Genomic DNA, 19,282 nt, shown 5'->3' with positions numbered 1-19,282 from the left:
GGAATACCATCATTTTTAGCGCAAAGTATTTATTGCTTTTATGATGGTGCTTCAATAATGGTTCGACAATACCACACTGTGCCTGACATCTTATGACAATGTTTGTCAACGTTTTAGCTGTTTTTGAGTGCTATCAGTAGTAGCTGGAAGGAGTATTGGCCGAGTTGTAGAGTGAAATCTCGATATAACAAACTTAAGGGGACTGCGGTAAATGGTTCGTTATTCTGAAAAGTCGTTATAGTGAAAGCCCCAAAAACGAACCATTCTGCCCATTAACCCATCAGTTCATAAGTTGTCACCATATGAGCTATCCACGAGGACGTCGCTGTTGGCTCTCGGCCCGCGCTGTTGCTATTTTGCCATAGATTCCGGCCCCACGCACCACCGAAGCACTGTATAATAAGAGTGATGCTCTCAAAACAGACGCTGATGCCAAGAAAAACTGCCAACAAAAAAGAAAGTTCCATGTCGCCTCCAAAGCGCAGTGTTTCTTGTTGTTTGTTTGTTTTTCACATTTCTTGCCGGGGTAACTGCAACGGTCTTGCTCGAGGCGGATACCTGAACTATTTTATACCAGAAGCGTGCGGAAATGACACCGCCTGTAAAGTACAAAGTGCGACCGTGTGGCAACCCCGCAAGTACGGAGGTTACAATTCTCTGTGCACGTAGCTAGTACGGCTGCAGAAGGTGCAACAAAGGCACACAGAAAGAAGGGTGAAAGAAGGAAGAGCCGCGCTTCCGTTGCTGGGCAACACTTGTCTGGGCGGAGCATGCGCAAGGTTGCCGTCCTAAAACCAACGACGGACCCATTGCAATGCGCACCGGCGTGTCATCTGCCATTCTTAAGGTTAGCTGGCACGGAAAAGGCGTGCGCGAAAGAACCTGTACACGCGTGTGGGCGACAGTCGTTTCCCTTGTGACATGCCGCTGTCATCGATACATGTGATCGTTGCACTGCTTTCGAGTCTTTTTTGGAACTCTTGGAGTGATTATCGTGGGCGATCGGCCTTTTTGAGAGGCGGCTGCCCTGCTTTCCGATGCGCCAATGCTGTGTGCTATTATACTTCTTTTTTTTTTTCCTCAGGCGCCGTTTCAGGTTTTCCGAACCCATGTGCCGGTGGCGTCCGCTTTCTGCACCTTGTCGTCTGCTAGCCTCCTCTTTCGGCCGCCATGACTGGATACACGGAAACTAGGGGGTGTGCGAATACTCGAATATACGAACACGAATCGAATTGTAACTTCTCGAATAGTTCGATTCGCGAATCGAATCTTAAGTATTCGGTTACTCGAATATTCGTTACATACGGCGAGCCTAGTTGGCGGGTAATATGCGAAACACACTCTAAATACACAAAGTTTGAATGCCACGAACCTGATAGCAAGCAGATTTAATTGTGGTCATGACACAGCCGAACCGTGAAACTGAACTAAAACAGCCTTTTGTTTGTGCCACTCGCACAGGCTGCACCATGTTTCATTTCCTTCACAAGCAGAAGTTGTATACAGTATACACTTGAGAGGAATCAGAGACTGCAATTCGCGAGCACAAAAGGAAACCGCCCTAGCGAACCGCGAAACCGCACACGACGGCGTGCTGCGATGGCTGCGTCCCGTCACTGCGTGGCCGACGCGGGTGACACTTGTGCCACCTCTCGGCCGCATAGCCAACCAATTTCTCTCCTACTTTTGCAAGCGGGATAGAGGTGGCGCCAGTGTCTCTTCCTCCGTCACTCCACGTGCTCCGCGTCGTTGGCCGTTGGCGTCGTTCCCAACCAAGTTACCAAGTCCCGCACTATAGGAAACCAAGCCGGCGTGTGCTGCTCCCGAATTCCATCTGCGTTATCTCTCGGAAAACGTAGTCCGACGTCAGGGGCGACATGACTGAACGAACGAAAAGTGCCATTTGGAAACATTTTGTAAAGAACTTGGCCCAAGAGGCTACGTGCAAAAGCTGTGATACGAAACTTCGAACGCCTTCGAGTATGACAACGCCACTTGCGAACCATCTCAAGAACAAGCATTTTTATTTGCATAGTGTGTTTTTTAGAGAGAGAGCGGGAAGCAAGGAAGACCAGAAGGCACACAGATGCTCATCAAAAGTGCGCTGAAGTCGGGCAAGGACCTATCGCAGCGCGAGAGAATGGCGATAACCACTAGGATTGCCCGAATGCTGGTGCTCGACCTTCAGCCTTACATCTTTGTCGAAAATCGAGGTTTCAAAGAGCTGATGAACCACATGGAGCCATTGTACAAGATACCCAGCCACACAACGTTTTCCAGGACATTCATCCCGGATTTGTGCAGAAATACAGTCACGGCTGTCAAGGAGAGAATGCATGCGGACTTCCAGGAAGGCATAGAGTCGATCTTGTTTACAAGTGACATGTGGACGTCGAGGTCTAACCAAAGTTACATCAGTCTTACCTGCCACTACTTAACCTCGAACTTCGAGATGAGAAGCTTTGCATTGGACAACCGGAGTGTGACCGAGAGTCACAGTGGTTGCAACATCCTGGAGCACCTGCAAGCAATGATAGATAACTGGTCTATGTGGTGACGGACAATGCACGAAACTTCCGTGCGGCCCTGAGGGGCATTTCTTGCGTCCCAGTGCAGTGTATGGGCCATACACTGCATACACTGCACTAGCCATAAAAGATGCCAAGGAAGAAACAGCAGGAGTTCCTGCCATTCTCAAGAAGTGTCGCGCAATTGTTTGTCATTACAAACGCAGTGCCCAAGCTTCGGCAAGACTGCAAGATTGCCAGCGACGGATAGAGCTCTCAGTTTTGGAACTTATTCAAGACGTGGAAACAAGATGGAACAGTGAGCATGACATGCTCTCACGTCTTGTGTAGTTGAAAGAAGCCGTCTGTTTAGAGCTTGCCACCTTTGAGACAACTGTGCCCAACCTGACACCACAGGACTGGAAAGCAGTGACTGGGCTCGTCAAAGCTCTTAAACCAATTGCATCGGCGACCAAAGATCTTAGTGGCCAGAAATATGCAACTTTGTCGTCAGTAGTACTATTTCTCTATGGAACACAAATGGTCCTGAAAGACTGCTTTGTAGCCGATCATGACACCTCAGAGTTTGCAAGAAACTTGCTGAAAAGCATGAGGACAAGGTTTCCAGGGCAGGACGAGCAAAAGGAGTATGTGTTGACAACCGCCTGTGACCCAAGGTTTAAGAACCTCTTTTGTGCTCAAACATTCCAGGAAACAAGGCTCGTGGAGCTTGCAAGAACTGAGTTGCAGAGCTCTCCAGGAGAAGCATCAAGTGAATATACTGCAGCATCAACATCTACAGCTCACAAGGAGCGCGTCAGCAGCATCTGGGCAGCATTGAGAAGCTGGCAGCATCATCAGAAAGAAAACACTCCTCCAAAACAGCTAACATCGAGGAGTTTCAGCGGTACCTTCGAGAGCCCACTTGCAGTAAGGACCAAGACCCTCTAGCATTCTGGAAAGAGACAGGCAAGCAACACTTCCCAGGACTGTGCAAGATGGCCATGAAGTTCATGCGCATTCCAGCAACGAGTGTACCAAGTGAAAAGTTGTTTTCAATGGCTGGCAACATTGTTACGACTCAGAGGGAGTAGTTGACCCCAGATCACATACAACAGCTGATTTTTTTTGCATGAGAATTTTTAAATATTCGAGCTTCTATTAAATAATTTTGCTATTTGATATTCGATTCGATATTCGGTTTTTTATTTTTTCTTGATTCGATTCGGTATTCGATTTGAGACCTTCTACAGTGGAATCTCGATGATACGATCACGGCTAATACGAATTTCCGGATGATACGAATTTTTCTGAGGTCCCGGCCGAGCCCCATTACTTTGCAATGTGCTAGAGAACGGTTGTTACGAATCAATTTTCGACCCACGTCGGTTGATATGAATAAACGCCGCCCCACCGACGGCCGCAAAAGAGAACAGCGCGCAGTCACGCGCGTTTTCTCTTTCTCTTTTGGTGCGGAGGCGCGGATGCAGCGCTGGACAGTGCAGAAGCCGCGACTGGGCGCGAAGAGTTTGAAGCGGTGGCACTTTTGTTGCTTTTGTGCTTTTCTTTTTGTCTCTTTGCTCGCTGCGGCGGCCGTGCTTCCCCACCCGCGGCCGCCGCAGCGAGCGAAGGTTTGTGCGGTCTATCGCTTCAACGAAAACTGAGCGGCGTAAGCACAGCGCATACAAAGGTCAGAGCTGTGTGGAGATCACTTTCAAGATATGGTGCGCGTGACAACACCGACAGCCGGCACAGGCGCAAAGTACAAGAACGCATTTGTTGACAGAGTAGGAGCGCCCCCCCCTCCCCTCTTCACCCGCTCCCTCCCTCCCGCGCTACATTCCCGCTTTGATTCTTTCGCGTGGGGAGATTGCGTTGCCAGTTACCCTTGCGCTCGATTGCAAGATACGCATTTGGTGCCGCAGCACCGCGTCGCCCCCCCCCCCCCTCCCTCCCATACTCCCACGGCCTTTCGCGCAACGGAAGTCGCGTTTGCTCTCCGCTGTGCGTTTGCTGTCCGTGAAGGCGCGCATCCCCCGCGCGCTTTCACTCACACATACGGCGCGCGGTGACGACTTTATCGCCCTTGGACTCATGCTCCTCCTCCGCATCGCCCTAGTTGATCTCCTCTCCCATCGGTGGGCGCACCTCATGCTCGCTGCCGCCCTTGTCGGCGAGATTTTCCACGGAAGCCGCAATTTTGTCTCACGCGGCTGCACTGTAAGCGGTATGCGTATACATGGAGTTCTATGGGTGGGTAAACGGGTGTCGGAAAAGGCCGCGTTGTAGCCAGTTCTGCACTATTAACGGTTAGGTTATAAGTGGTCTATACTGTAAATGCTTTTTACGTACGTGTGCCTGAGTGTGTTCACCTCTCGACTCTTTAATTTAGCTAGTTTTAATTGTGTTTCGATGATACGAATTTCGGCTAATAGGAATATTTTTCGTGACCCCGTGAGATTCGTATCATCGAGATTCCACTGTACAGTCAAACCTCATTAATACGTAGTTGGCCGGGAATGACGTTTGGGTACGCACTAAGCGATGTACGAATTAACCGTCAGTGCCGGTTTAGCGGCTACTTACCAGCCAGAAAAGAACGCCACGATCCCCACAAACACACTCTCACGCACACACAGGCACGCTAGCTTTATTCACTGGCAGGCAGCAAAAAGTCAGTTATTTTCACTTGCCGCCGTGGTGGCCTCGCCGCGACGACGGCATCTTCGAAGTCAGCAAGTCCAGCAGCCAGTTTGTCCATTAGGCCTCGCTTCTCTGCGAACGCTCGCATCACTGCCACAGCACGCGCCGCGTCGGATAGTGAAGGGCCGTCGTCCACTTCGACATCGCTGTCCTCCTCACTTTCGCTTGAAGCTGGACGAGGTGCGTTGGCAGCAACAATGTCGCTGTCTGAAAAGTCCGGGGAGGTGGTCACGTCGCCGTCGACATCTCGGAAGGTGCCGAAGTTCACCTCCTCATCTGCTGCACCTTGCCGCTCGAGCACTTCAACCAAAAAGTTCTCGCAGTCCTCGGCGTCTTCACCGTCCGCGTCGTCGTCGCCTTCAAGTATTTTGAATTGCGCTCGCGCGAAACAATTCTGTATTGTTGCCGGCTGGACCTCCCTCCATGAGTGCGCGAGTAGGTGTACAGCGCCCAGTAGGTCTATGGTGTACGTTTTGCCGCTATCCATAACGAGCAACATCCTCCGTAGCAGATTTTTGCGGTACGTCTGCTTCACTGAGCGGATGATGCCCTAATCGAGGGGCTGGGCGAGCGCTGTCGTGTTCGGGGGCAAAAAGAGCAGCTTAATTGCCGTCAGGTTGTCCAAATCGACATGCGCCGACGCATTGTCGAGAACGATCAGGACATTCCTTTTCTTGGCAGCAAAACGGCGGTCCAGCTGGCGCACATACTCCTCGAACAGCTGAGCAGTCATCCACGCCTTTTTGTTGTGCTTGTAAATGACATCGGATGGCAAACGGGCGCCTTTGAAGCAACGCGGTTTTCCGTACCTGCCGATCACCATCAGTGGCAGCTTCTCACTACCGGTCATGTTGACGCCGAAAGCGACCGATACCCGATTTTTGGCATGTTTCCCGCCGGTGCACTTTTCATTCTTAAATGCCAATGTCCTGTCCGGAAGCAGGCAGTAGAAAAGTGCCGACTCATCAAAATTGAAAATGTCGGCGGCATCGTAGGCTGCCAAGGCTTCCTGCAATTCGTTGTGCTGCCACTCATCAGCGCCTTCTTTGTCCGCTGCAGCAGCCTCACCGCAAACAGCTTTCCCCACTATGCTGTAGCGAGCTTTAAATCTCGACAACCAGCCGTTGCTGCAGGCAAAACCGGTGCAATTCAGCTGAGCTGCGAAAGTTAGCGCTTTCTCAGCCAGAAGGGGTCCACTGACTGGCAGGTTCATGCTACGCGCCTTCTTCAACCAAAGCAGCAGGGCCTTTTCTACTTCGGGAAAAGCAGAGTCTCTGATGCGGCACCTCTTCAGATTGCTGCCTGAGCCGCCCCGCAACTTTTCGCGAGCGTTCCATATTCCGCACACAGTCGTCAGAGGCAAGTGCTTCTCACGGGCTACCGCAGATTTCTTCGCTCCATTTTCAATGGTGCGAATGATTTCCAGTTTTTCCTTTACACTCAAAACGTGATACGGCATAACAGTCTTCACGTGCAAATTAAATCGCACAATACGCGCACCAAACAATGCAAAAAAAAAAGGACACGCCGCGCAAAAGAACGTTGTAAAAGCACACAACACTACGCAAAAGCACACCACCACTGCCGTTAGCACTGGTGGACACGGGAGAATGAAAGAAAAGAATAAAGAAACGTGGCGTTTGAGCCGTTACGATGCTTGGATTGGATTCCAAAGTGACAGCGAATTCCCCTACCTTCAGCTCCTGCGGGCTACCAGAAGCTAATCTCGAAGGCCACGCTTTTGCGCCCTTTGATCGGCAACAACCGTACGAACAAAAAATACGTCGACGTGGCCATGTTGTGACGTCACTACGCTGACAATTGTAGTTTACCAATCTCGAAGGCCATGCTTTTGCGCGCTTCGATCGGCAACTCCTGTCGTCGCCACTGAAATTTTCGCGATTTTCTGCCCGTGAACATATAAAAACAAAGAAAATGGTACGTACTAACCGTATGTAATGCAACAAGCGACTACGGCTTAAGCGGTCAGCCAATACATGGGGTTCAATGGGGACCGGGTGGGGGAATCTTCGCGACTACGTTTAAACCGGACTTACACATTAAGCGGGTACGTATTAACGAGGTTTGACTGTATTCGGTATTCGCGCACCCCTAACGGAAACCTAAGAATCCCAAGATTTTGGAATGTTAGTTTGTAGTACTGAGGCATTGCTAACATGACACGGAAACTGACGATCATTATTCTGAAAAGTTCGGTATTCTGAAGTTTGTAGTACTGAAATATTTATTTTTACATTGAAACTATAAGAAGTCTGTTGAAATGCCTGCTTCAAGTATAGTGGTAGCGTCGTCTGCTACACTGTGCGGCGTATTAGCGACTCCAGCAATTCATGCGACACCTAGCGGCGAGCGCCGGGAATCTCGTACGGAGGTCGGAGCGTCGGAGCAGACGCTCCGTTCGTAGCCTTCGCACTGCGATCGGGTGCGCGCTGCCATCGACGAAACTCCGCACGCCCGTGTAATTATGCTGTGTTTTGCAGTTTTGTGGTGCCGAAGAACCACATGGATTGCGAATCTTATCATAAGCTGCGACAACGGCAATTGTTGCGTTCTCAACATCTTGCTCGAGAAAGTTCTCTTTTTTCAGGCGAGGGTCGGTTTGTTTGTGTGAAGAGAACGCGATGCTGTTGCTTGCAGTACTATGTTTGCAGTAAAGCGCTACAGCGAACTTCAGGAAGTTTGCATTGAGGTTGTTACTGCCATTGTGAAAACGTTCAGCACATGCGTGCTACAACATGCAGTTTGATGTGATAGCCGGCGTGGTAATGCAGTGCAGTTTATGATGAAAATGTCGCCGTGGTACTCAAGCTTTTCTTTATTAAAGCTATTATATCGGATACATGCGGCACACAACGTGGAACTACCGAGTATGGTACATCAGCTAAAATCGGTACATCGGAGTTTCAGGTACTCCCGGGTAACGTCGGTAAATCGTTCTATGTGTGTACAACATGTACGCGCCAGCATACAAAATAACTATGGGGTGGCATAGCGTTACGCCTTCCTTGCGACCTGGACACGCTACCCGTGTAACTAGTGCAAATTAGTAGACGCTCATTTGAAAATGCATAATTATCAAAGCAATTGTATCTTTTATCAGTGTCTGAAGGAAATTGGCAGTTCAAAGGCGAACACAGTTTTGGCCACTTAATGTCCAGGATACGTAAATTATAGAATAACATGGAAAATAATTAGATTCATAATGTAGTAGCTTAGTTAACATTAATTTACACAGAAACATTTGTTTTATTTCATTAGTTTACACAGCAGCCATAAGCGACATGTTCGTTTTATTTCATTAGTTTACACAGCAGCCATAAGTGACATGTTCGTAGACAGCGGGGAGTAATCAGTCATGGTCAGGCCGCGCAGCACAAGCCATACATGTACAGTGGTGAGCACTGTTAGGGTGAACACCTCATTAGTATTTAAGTTGTTATAACTTCAACATACCTTCTACTTCAGGGGGGAGATGTACCAAATATGACGCCTTATGATGATGCCGATAAAATAAATAATAGTTTTCTTTATTTTGTTCTAAACATCAACTGCTATAGGCTCGTCAATACTAATGAGGTGTTCACCCTAACAGTGCTCACCACTGTACATGGTGTGCAAATGTGTTTTTATTGTAGTAAGCAAATCTTTCGGTTTCTCATTTATCGTTTTGTTCTCTACGAGAGAAACAATGCACAAACTCCTGCAATAACTACAGCTAAGCGAAGCAGCATGTCACGTTGCGCAAATCTTGAATGTGAAATAAATAACAGGAACGCAAAAGTAGCGAGAAAGGTTCGCCACAGATTCGTAGTGCATACTCGCGATAAAGTGCAAAGCTTGATTTTAGGTTCGCTTGCTCTCTGGACTGAAAAGAGCGTGCAGAGTTTGCGCCTTCCCCGAACGAAAATGTGTTAAGGCAACAACAATGAGAAAGTGCGTGCCGGCTGCGCATTTATTCGCATGTACAGCGGCAACAGCTGATCGAGCAAGTCGGTGCGCTGCTGCGGGCCATGTTAAACATACCAAACTGAGCAGGTTGTAGGATTTCGGCAATTCTGGCGAGGCCAGCGTGACGTATCCAACTGCACTGGCCGCTGTCTCGCATGTTCGAAACACCGGACTACCTATCCACGCCTTATGAGTGAATCAAAACAGCAGAAACGTGCTTGTACTTTTCCGACCATCCAACAGTGCACGAGTACTTCAGTTCCGCGACCAATGGGTTCAAGAATACATCGGTGATTTTCATCAGAATCTCATGCGGGTCCGCTGTCACGCCAGACGTTTGCACACACCGTGCGACCACTTCAGCCTCATTACCCACTGTGCCTCTCTTAGATCTAAAATGATTTGGTCGGCGTAAGCTACTCGCTTTCTTTCCACAAAACAGCACAAACCGGCATCACACTGCACGAAAATTATCAAAGTACAGTGTACTGTACATAAAACACAGCGGTTGCGGCGACGTGGGTACAGTGTACTGTAACGTTGAGACCTCCGTATATCCGCCATGTTGTACAGTGTAACCAGACGTGGCCAGTTTTCGCAGTGCCCCCTGCAGTTCATTTGAGTTGTGAATAGAAGCCGACGAGAAAGAGGTTTGGAGGAGTGCGCGTCGCACGCAGAATGCGGTGCATGGGCACGGGAGAAGAAAAAAGAAAAGAACCCTGAAGATGGAGCTGATGCTTTGTCTCTTTGTATATCAAGGCTTGTCTGTCCCTGACGACTAAACCTGCTTTTTACTTCGAAAAGGCTCTTACCTTTACAAATTCAGTGGGGGATTTCTGAAAAGTTCGTTACTCTGAAAAGTTTGTTATTGTGGGGTTCGTAGTAACGAGATGTTACTGTATGCTCTTTTTCTTCTAGCGTTCATTGTCAGAACTACTGACTTTCTTCAGCGTCCCAAATGTGTCAGTTTACGACATCCACAGCCTTGCTGCAAAGCAGCTCAACACATTGGCAGCATGGAGCAAGACGGGTCTGCTCCATGCTCTAACACATCGAAAGGTGAGAGCATGAATCACATTCTTACCTTTTCTTGTCTGAAAGGCCCCCCTTTCTGCATTAATTTTGTTCATGTTGGCCAAGAAAGTCACTGTGCACTTTAATAAGACTCTGCACAAAAAGTCACACATCTTATTAAATTAAAAATGACAGAAACAATGTGGGCTTGGATAGATCATCAACAACTAAGTTGCTCAGCAGAATGAGAGTGGCGTTAATCATCTCAGCTGAGCCCATCGAAAGCAATGGGGTTGTTGCTGTTTCGCCATTCATGATATCGAAGATGTCGGCGCTGGATGCTCAATTGTCGGGCAGCGTTCAATGAGTCATAGGCACCACAGTGTGAAAAGTTGAGGAACTGTGCGCTACCTTATAGCTAAATGAATGCACCGCCCCAGTGCACGGCATCTGGCAATTGGCAGCCATTTGTGCCCGTGTTTAATACCTGTTGCAGGGGTAGATGCTATAACCAGTGAGAGGTCACCCTGCTAAAGTCCTTTCCCACTTTGCATCAATAGTTTGAACACCGCACATAGGCACAGCCAAGAACCAAGCTGCAGCAAGTTGCGGCAGCAAGTTGCTGACCTTTTATTGCAGAGGGGGGAAAGAATGATGATTCAGTTTGAAGAGTGCACAAGTAATATTCCAGGGTGATTCCACGTGAGATCGGTCAGTCACGTTCTCACGTCATTTTTAATTTTCGTGAAAATAATACAGTGGAACCTCGTTGATACGATTCTCTGTAATACGTTTTTTGGGATGATGCGTTTTCTTGTTATCCCACTGTATCATCGTCATCATCATCAGCCTATATTTATGTCCACTGCAGGACGAAGGCCTCTCCCAGCGATCTCCAATTACCCCTGTCTTGCGCTAGCTTATTCCGACTAGGGCCTGCAAATTTCTTAACTTTATCACCCCACCTAGTTTTCTGCCGTCCTCGACTGCACTTCCCTTCTCCTGGTGTCCATTTTGTAACTCTAATGGTCAACTGGTTATCCATCCTACGCATTACATGACCTGCCCAGCTCCATTTTTTTTCTCTTAATGTCAATTAGAATATCGGCTATCCCCGTTAGCTCTCTGATCCACTGTACATGTTGTGGAGATTGAGGAATGCGCTGGCTTCACCTGTCTGCCGTCCACCGCCTATCCCTGCCCGCTCCCAACTGGTTTCAGTGGTGGCGCTCCACTTGCAGTGGTTTGCGGTGGGGCGGTGTGCTGACATCTTTATGCGGCCGCATTTGGCTATGAGTTGCTTAGCGTGGCTCTCTTATCTCCGGGACCAATCACAGGGTACGTACATGCTTTCCTCTCTTCTGCCGGCACCTTTGTGACTAGGACTTGAGCTTGCGCACAGTGCCTTTGCCCGTGCGGGGAGCGCGTACTTTGTGCTGATCCTTTCCTGACGCTCAGCCGAAGAGCGGTGCCTAGTGCTCGCGCGAGGTCGTACCACGCCGAGCCGCACCTGCCGAAGGAGATTGCCCGAGCTCTCGCGAGTTGGACCATTAGTTATCGCAAGGGCAAGTAGCGTAGCTGCTGGGACTTTTCCTAGTGGCATTAGAGTGACCTAGAATAACAGGGGAGTGTCCAAAGCGCCGGCTCCGGCGAGGGCCTTTTTCTGTGAACTGCCGGGCTGGGCGGCTGCTCCGGACCCGTGGGCTCTTCGCGCTCGCGAAGCGTGTGGGAAGCAAGGGTCCTCTGCTACGCATAGTTTTTTGCGTTCAGTTTCCATGCAGAACACGTAAAGTCTATTTAACTTCAACAGTGTGGTGCTGCATGGAGCTTACCCATCTTTGAGTGTTTTATTTGTGCTTGGGCAGCAAGAGTACGCAAAATCTAATGCGTCAAACTCATCAGCGCGGACTAGCTCCGGTGCTAGAGTTCGGGAACGGTAATGTGGTAACTGTGCGTGCGTAGAAACGAGCTAAATGAGCCCACGCAAGGTATTCGCATGGGTACGCGGGCAATAGCACCATGCTTGCAAGAATAAGAGTAACGAAAAAAGTAAATTACTCGCGAACTCAAGTGAAATACTTATGCGCGCGCAGTGACCGCTTCGCTCACCATTACACGCTTTTCACTCACGGTCAGTAGTGGTTTAGAGCCATATGCATATGTATTTATTCATGAATTATTTAGCCTCGACAATACTTTATTATGAACAGAGCACAGTGAAAAGGTGTAAGGGAAACAAGAGAAGGAGCAGAGACGGCCCTAACGCTGCAATATTGTTGGCCTATTTCTCTTCAGAGATAGCGTACACGAACAATTCTTGCTGTACGCTATCTCTTCAATGCAAACTTCGCGCATGATGTACCTTAATGTTCACTAGCTTGTTTCAAATTCAGACATTCGAAAGAAAAGCCATTCCAGCCAATAGGTAAACAAACATAAAAAAGGTGAACAAATATATATTTTTCTACATTGAAATGAATAGATAGCTACTACTGGCCTAGCCATTTACTCAATTGTTATGCAAAAGTTATTGCTGCAATCGCCTTGTTTTAATAATACGTGAATCCTCTCTGAAATTACCAACATGTAACTTCTCATGATATTATAGTTATTGCTTAAGGTGTGATTTTTTACGTAAACTAACAAGCATTCATGGCAATGCTTGTGCTTGCATTATATTGAGTGGAAAACCGTCTTGAAAATTACTGTCTTTGATGCGCTACAAATATCGCTATTGATTGTACATATCTCTAAAATAGTTACCTTCAATCAGTAAAACATGAAAAGTTTATGTTCTGGTGATAAGTTGCCTCTTTCATTACCTAACTACAAGTACGTAATTATATATCAGTAAGTATATTTGCTGTGTACGAACCAGCGAGCATACGCAATAAATATTCCTAAAGTTACTTTCATATTAAAATTCGCTTAGTGTTTTGCGCTCTTGCAACACAAGAAGGCGAAAGACGAGTTGCACATCCATAATTCATCACGTTCGTTTTCTGACGTTCGCTCGTAATTATGAAATGACACGTACATACACAATGTTGCACTGTTAGTGTTTCATTTATTTTGGTTTGTCTTGTTTTTTGCTGCGTATATTTCTCGCGTACCCTCTACCTACACGCCGTGGTAGGTTGGAATGCTCAGCTCGAGGACGTGGGTTCGATTCCTGGCCATACATTTCGATGGAGGCGAAATGCATAAAACACCCGAGTACATAGATATTATAGGTGCACGTTAAAGAACCCCAGTGGGTCGAAATTACCGGAGCCCTCCAATACGGCACGGCGTCTCTCATAGCCAAAATGTGATTTTTGGATGTAAAACCCCAGAAATTATTGTTACTATTATTACTCTTTACCTGTGCTCTCAGTTCTTCATGATATATGGGTAAGTTCGACACGTTGAGGTAGAGATTGGCAATCAACACGTTCTTATCGTCACACTCACACCATTAGAGGGATTTCTGGCCGAAAAATGCAGGTTTGCACCACACGTCATATTGTTGTCGTTAATGGCGAAGTGAATGCAAGTATGTCAAGTTACTAATGTCATGACCCATCGTCATCTTAGTCACACATTTGTGCCTTTCGACGCTGTACTTTGGTATATATACCAAGTGAGCGAGACGCGAGAGTTACGCGGTTTGTATTTATTTTTAGTGCTGCGGGCCTAACGACGGACACATTCCGCTTCCCAAGAGCCAGTTAAGGATTTCGCCTTAATACAGAAACAGCAGAGCGCGGGAGGCAATCTTGTAAAACAAATCGAATGCATGAAATAAAAGAAAGGAAAAGATAGGGTGTAAAAGCGTTAACATGAGCTAGCCATATCTGCCACGTTCTTCTGGTTATCATCGAAATCTCCAGCTTATTTTTTTCTGCAGCACGTTCACGTTTCTCATTCCACGCATAACTAAATGAAGTAAGCGCGCGGTATGCGTTGCTCAAACAGCCGCGTAAGCGCGGACCAAGCGAGCTAGAAGGAAATAGACAAAATACCCGTATTCACAGCCGGCAAGCGCGTTCTCTCTGCAGTGAGTCACTGCGGTTTACCTTGCGGTGATGAGGTACTTGATATATCCCAAATTATTGTGATGTTGGCTAATAGCAACCAAAATATCAGGCTCGTAGCAGACGCCCGCCGCCTTGGCGCAGCTTCCGCAGCGAGAAAGCCCACAGGTCCGGTACAGCAGTGCCGCGGCGCGGGAGTTCACAAGAAAAGGTCCTCGCTCCTCCCATGCATTCGCATGGCACTTATATTCTAGGTCACTCTGGCGGCATGTTCCAGCTTGGGCCTGTGCTCTCACAGTGACGTGCTATAGGCGCCTCTGTCTCTATTTTCGCCCTTGGTGCGGGACCCCATTTGTGCAGTTCTTGTGCCGCCGGAGACAATAAACGGTTTCCGTTACTCAGGGCAATACTGTGTTCTTGCGTGCGTTGCTCGGTAGGCTCTTGCGGCCTGAGTGCGCGCGCAGTGGTGCTGGAGGCGACGGCTGACGCGGCCCTGTGGCTCGCTAAGCTCGAACCCACAGTGGTCGGTCTCCTGTGAGACCCAAGAGCCCACAATGTTGGTCCTTTTCCTGTGGGAACATCGTACCAGCATTTAATTTCCCGTAAACATTTTCTTGTCAACAAAAAATTATGTTCGCTGCCACCAAGCACCAGTTTTGCCTTTCTTGGCGATTTCATTCTGTAGCTGTGAAATGTTCTTACTTTTAAGGTAAATCTAGCAAAGCATCCAGAAGCAATTATTTTCTTTATCCTGCTTGGTAGTTTTTAACCAGGCCAAAATTTGGTTAATGGAGCAATTTTGCGTTAATGTGCATCCTTTTTAGATGTGAAACCAAACCTTGATATAACGAAGTTTTACTTGCTGCAAGAAACTTTAATAAATCGCGAATTTTTTTTGAATTTGAGGTTTTAAAACTTAAGCAGTAAAAGTTCCATCTGGCGGTAAGTATCTTGTCACTAAGCACCTATGAACAAATCGCAGGAACGTGGCACCATAATAGCACAATTATGATTGCCAGCATGTGCGGTGCAGATCGCGCTGAGAGCAGTGCATACTGGCTTGGCTCGCGGTGTCCAAGATTTGCACGTGTTGTGTCTCGAAGTGCTATAAATCTTAGACACCATGGTGGCTGACCGTGCTTAGTGTACACAGCCGTCATCAGATGGCTCCCACAAATTTAAAACTGAAGTGTAAAAAGATAGGGTCCCGAGGGAAAAATTATGCAGAAACCACTGATGATGATTGCCAATCTAAGCGAATAGCCCAAACGAAGAGCGAACAGTCCTGCCTCCCGCCCATCCCCGCAACTCGGTTGCTTGAGAGCCCTTTCCTTCAGTGCCTTCCCTTCGTGGCAGCCGGGGAGGGCGTTTACTTCATGATCTCCTTGGTGTGTTGGCATCAACACTGTCAGCATTCTATGAAACGCTCGCCTTCATCTGCAAGAATCCGCTCTGTGTTCTTATCCGCCGCATCGTCCACGATGGGCTTTCAGACGCAACAAGGCAACAGGGCTTTCAGACGCCAAACTTCTTGCGTGTGTCATTCTTGTTTCATTCACTGAGCATGCGGCTCGATGGTTCTGACTGGCCAGCCACATAGCCCGCATGGTAGAAGAGTTCCACGTTAACTTCCGCAAGGAATTTCTTCCTGCCAACTATGAGCGGCGTTTCAGGAGAGAGTTGGATTTGCGTATCCAGCATCCGGACGATTCCCTGCTGGAGTATGTTCGAGCAATGGATGAACCATTGGACGAACTTTATCATCTAGCAAACCCTCTCGCCACCGACGCTAAGAAAGTTGAACGTGCCACACGGCAAGCGCACTCACTTTTGCAGCCTACTTCAGGGGATGTAGGTTGAGAGACCTAGACAAACTCACGGCCGTGTCGAAGCACATCCTAGGGGACATCCTCGCTGCGCAAGCATAGAGTCTGCCTCCACACGCGGCATTGTCACTCGAACCTTGCTGCGCATGGAATGGCGGCGTGATAGCGTCGCATTCATCTAGAGTCGATGCGTTGGTATCATTCGCTAACGAGCAGGTCCAGAGTGGTTGTGAATTAACAGACCGCGCCTTGGACCCGTACGCCTACGCGCTGAAAACAGCACAGACAAACGCTGCACGCAGCGTGCTGCGGCAGGTACATGAGGCCGATGCTAGACCGGAGGTGCGGCACACGCTGACCACTGAGCAAGGAAGCTACGACCTGCCGGATTGGAACGATGGGGGCCGAGGCTTCGGCTGCCATTCTTACCGGTGCGGCGGACCGAGGCATGTCGCCCGTGACTGCAGCCGCACGCCAGACCGAGGGCGAGCACGTGGTTCGGGAAACGGCCGCCGTGATCCACCTAAGATCCCGTGCGGCGACCTCGATCACAACCGGTGCTATTGGGTTACTTGCGCCTTTTTACTTGTCGCGTAGGTGATGTTGCGAACACGTAGGTGCCTTTCATCGAGCTTACGATAGCCTGAAGGAAGTTTTTCTGCACTGTTGGATACTGGGGCAAGCGCTTCTCTATTTGGCAACGAGGTGTTGTATCATCTACGCGAGAACAAGATCCACTTAAGAGATAGTGGCACCACTCTCAACCTTGTTTCCGGCACAGCACAATTGAGGGGTGCAGCTAGGCTAGTGATCCATTGCGAGAGACGCATCAGGCGACAACACCTCATACATCTTCCTGGTCTATCAGTGCCGAGACTTTCTCGTCAAGTCAGATATTGTGATAGACATCAACAGCGGAGGTTACTGAGAGAACGGAATGGGTACTTTGAAACTTTTCGCAAAAGTGCCCGTGATAGGGGAGACACGCCAGTCTCCGGGCATGGCATGAGCGGGCCACACTCAGCCACAGTTGAGCGAGCGAACAGTATAATCGGTGAAGGCGATAAGAAGCAACAGAGAGATGGCGGCAGAACAGTGTGTCGCAGTGTTGCAAAGGGCAGTGCACCCACTTTTGTCCGAGGATGTGAGATCGCACGTGCATCCCGATATCTTCAGAGCGGCCACGCAGTTATCACGCGATGATCACGTGCTCGCTCACAGAGGGTAGTGAAGAGAGAGTATGTTACGCCACTGCTGCTGCTCTTCGCGCCTGGCCGTGACACCACATCCAAGGCACCCCGTTCCTTCCTTTCCCCTTTCTTGGAACCGGGGAGACTCCCTCTCCCTTGCTCGGGAAGAAGCGCTATCGGGCGCTATTCCCCCAATGCGCTTTTGTCTTTCGCCTGACGAGCTTGTGTCTGGCCACATCACAATTCAGCCGCGGAGACCACCGCACGCCGTCCCCCTGCAACGTCCGGCCTTTGTGAGCGACTGACCGCCCCAGGGCCCGAGCGCGGATTCTCGCTAGGTGAGCTGAACTATTATCAGCTTCTTGTGTGTTTCCACTATTGTGTGGTTTGTCATCTCAGTCATGCGGAACACTCCGCCGCTGTGGTTTTGTTTGTTGGCTTGTTGTTGCTCTGTTGGTGTATGAAACTCAAGGTGAATAAACACCTTAAGTCAAAGACTCGCCCTGTTCCCCTGGCCTGAACCAGCTGGGGTCGCAACTCACTGCGAACGACGGGTTAGTGGTCACAGCTCTGACTGTTAGGGCTGCTGCGAAACTGCTTGTGAGAGCGACTGCCGCTTCGCTGGCACGGTGCGATCCAGAGGAGGGTCAGGTGTGCACGAGTGAACTTGAGTAATACCCCTATAAGGTCAACAGCCTGCTGAAGAGAAAGGGCTCGATTGCCATTGCTGTTGTACGAATACGACACAATTTTCACGGACCGCCTGGGCTGCACTATGCTAGTCAGGCACAGGATAGGCACGGGTGACGTTGCGCCATGGAAATGTAATCCTCGGCCTACAAACTTGACTAAGTGGAAAGCACTTGACAGCGCCTTAGACGAACTCATCGGCAGAGGCGTTCTGGAAAGGTCGAGCAGCCCATGAGGCTCTCCGGTAGTTCTAGTCCCCAAAAAGGATGATACTTAACGCCTTTGTGTAGACTACCGTAGGCTAAATGAGGTTACAAAGAAGGATGCTTACTCTCTACCCTCCATTTCCTCTTTAGTATCTAACCTAGGCGGGGCGAAGTGCTTTACGATGCTTGATGCTAGTTGTGGATATTTTCAGGTCGAAATAGACGAGTGTGACAAAGAGAGAACTGCTTTCACTTGTCAAAGGGGGGGGGGGGGGGGGGCTCTTTCAATTCAAAATAATGACTTTTGGCTTGGTTGGAGTTCCCGCTACTTATCAGAGGTTGATGGACCGAGTTCTAGGAGATGCAAGGTGGCAACATGCTTTCTCATATCTCAACGATTGTGGGGTCTCACATGTGCTCTTGGGACAAAGGAACGACAATACAGTAGTGCAAACAATCAAAAGGGCATTTATTGCGCCTTTCATGCACTAATGCACACTAGCCGAATTACTACCAATTGAACATTCACATGGGCGCGCGACAAATCAAGGAAGTCCGACTCACCGCGACCCGATAGCGAGCGAATACGTTCGCCCCATGCTATGACACCATCGCCTAGTCGTTCACGTGTACGGTCACGCGAACGGTGGCGCGCTCGAACGATCCGTGTTCGTCCATACCGGTGTCCTGCTCTTAGCCTCGCGCGACGGTCGCGCGAAGCGGGCCGGCGCACGCGCGAAGCGTTCGTGCGTGTTACTCGCCGATCCCAAGCCAAAGAGAGAGTGCCTCCGACCTTTTTCTCCCAAGTGACCCCACCGTTCGGTGCCGTTAGCATCGCGACACTAGCGCCATCTCTCGTAACGCGCCGCCGCCGAGCTTAGCCATGCAGAGAAGCCGGACTACAGGAGACATGCGGGGAAAACAACATCAGGGGACGCGTGAGAGTCGCGCATCCCCACACGATATAGTGGTTTATTTGAAAACATTCTAGGACCATTGCGCCACTTAAGAGACGTCCTAGGCAGGCTGAGGTCCCCGGGTATTACGCTGACCTCGAGTAAAGCTAAGATAAAGCTAAGATATCTGCGACCAGAATAATGCTGTTGGGATTCATGCCGGACAACGGCCGTATTCTGCCGAGTGAGGATAAGTTTGAGGCTA

At 49.1% G+C, this 19,282-nt stretch overlaps 1 protein-coding gene and 1 long non-coding RNA gene across 2 annotated transcripts in view; one reads left to right on the top strand and one right to left on the bottom strand.

The window, feature by feature from the left end:
* The window catches only part of LOC119460513 (intermembrane lipid transfer protein VPS13A), a 1,139,096-nt gene that overhangs the window by 120,278 nt on the left and 999,536 nt on the right, over positions 1-19,282 (top strand). The window contains exon 16 of the mRNA XM_037721434.2: positions 10,098-10,238. Within this exon, the coding sequence (XP_037577362.2) occupies positions 10,098-10,238 (141 nt within the window). The remainder of the gene's footprint in view (positions 1-10,097; positions 10,239-19,282) is intronic.
* Positions 1-19,282, bottom strand: part of LOC125947490 (uncharacterized) — a 409,960-nt gene that overhangs the window by 43,906 nt on the left and 346,772 nt on the right. The window lies entirely within an intron of this gene.

The sequence above is a fragment of the Dermacentor silvarum genome, chromosome 8 (assembly GCF_013339745.2).
Source record: "Dermacentor silvarum isolate Dsil-2018 chromosome 8, BIME_Dsil_1.4, whole genome shotgun sequence".
NCBI classification, from domain to species: Eukaryota; Metazoa; Arthropoda; class Arachnida; order Ixodida; family Ixodidae; genus Dermacentor; species Dermacentor silvarum.
The sequence above is the reverse complement of the archived record's forward strand: the minus strand, read 5'-3'. Positions and strand labels throughout refer to the sequence as shown.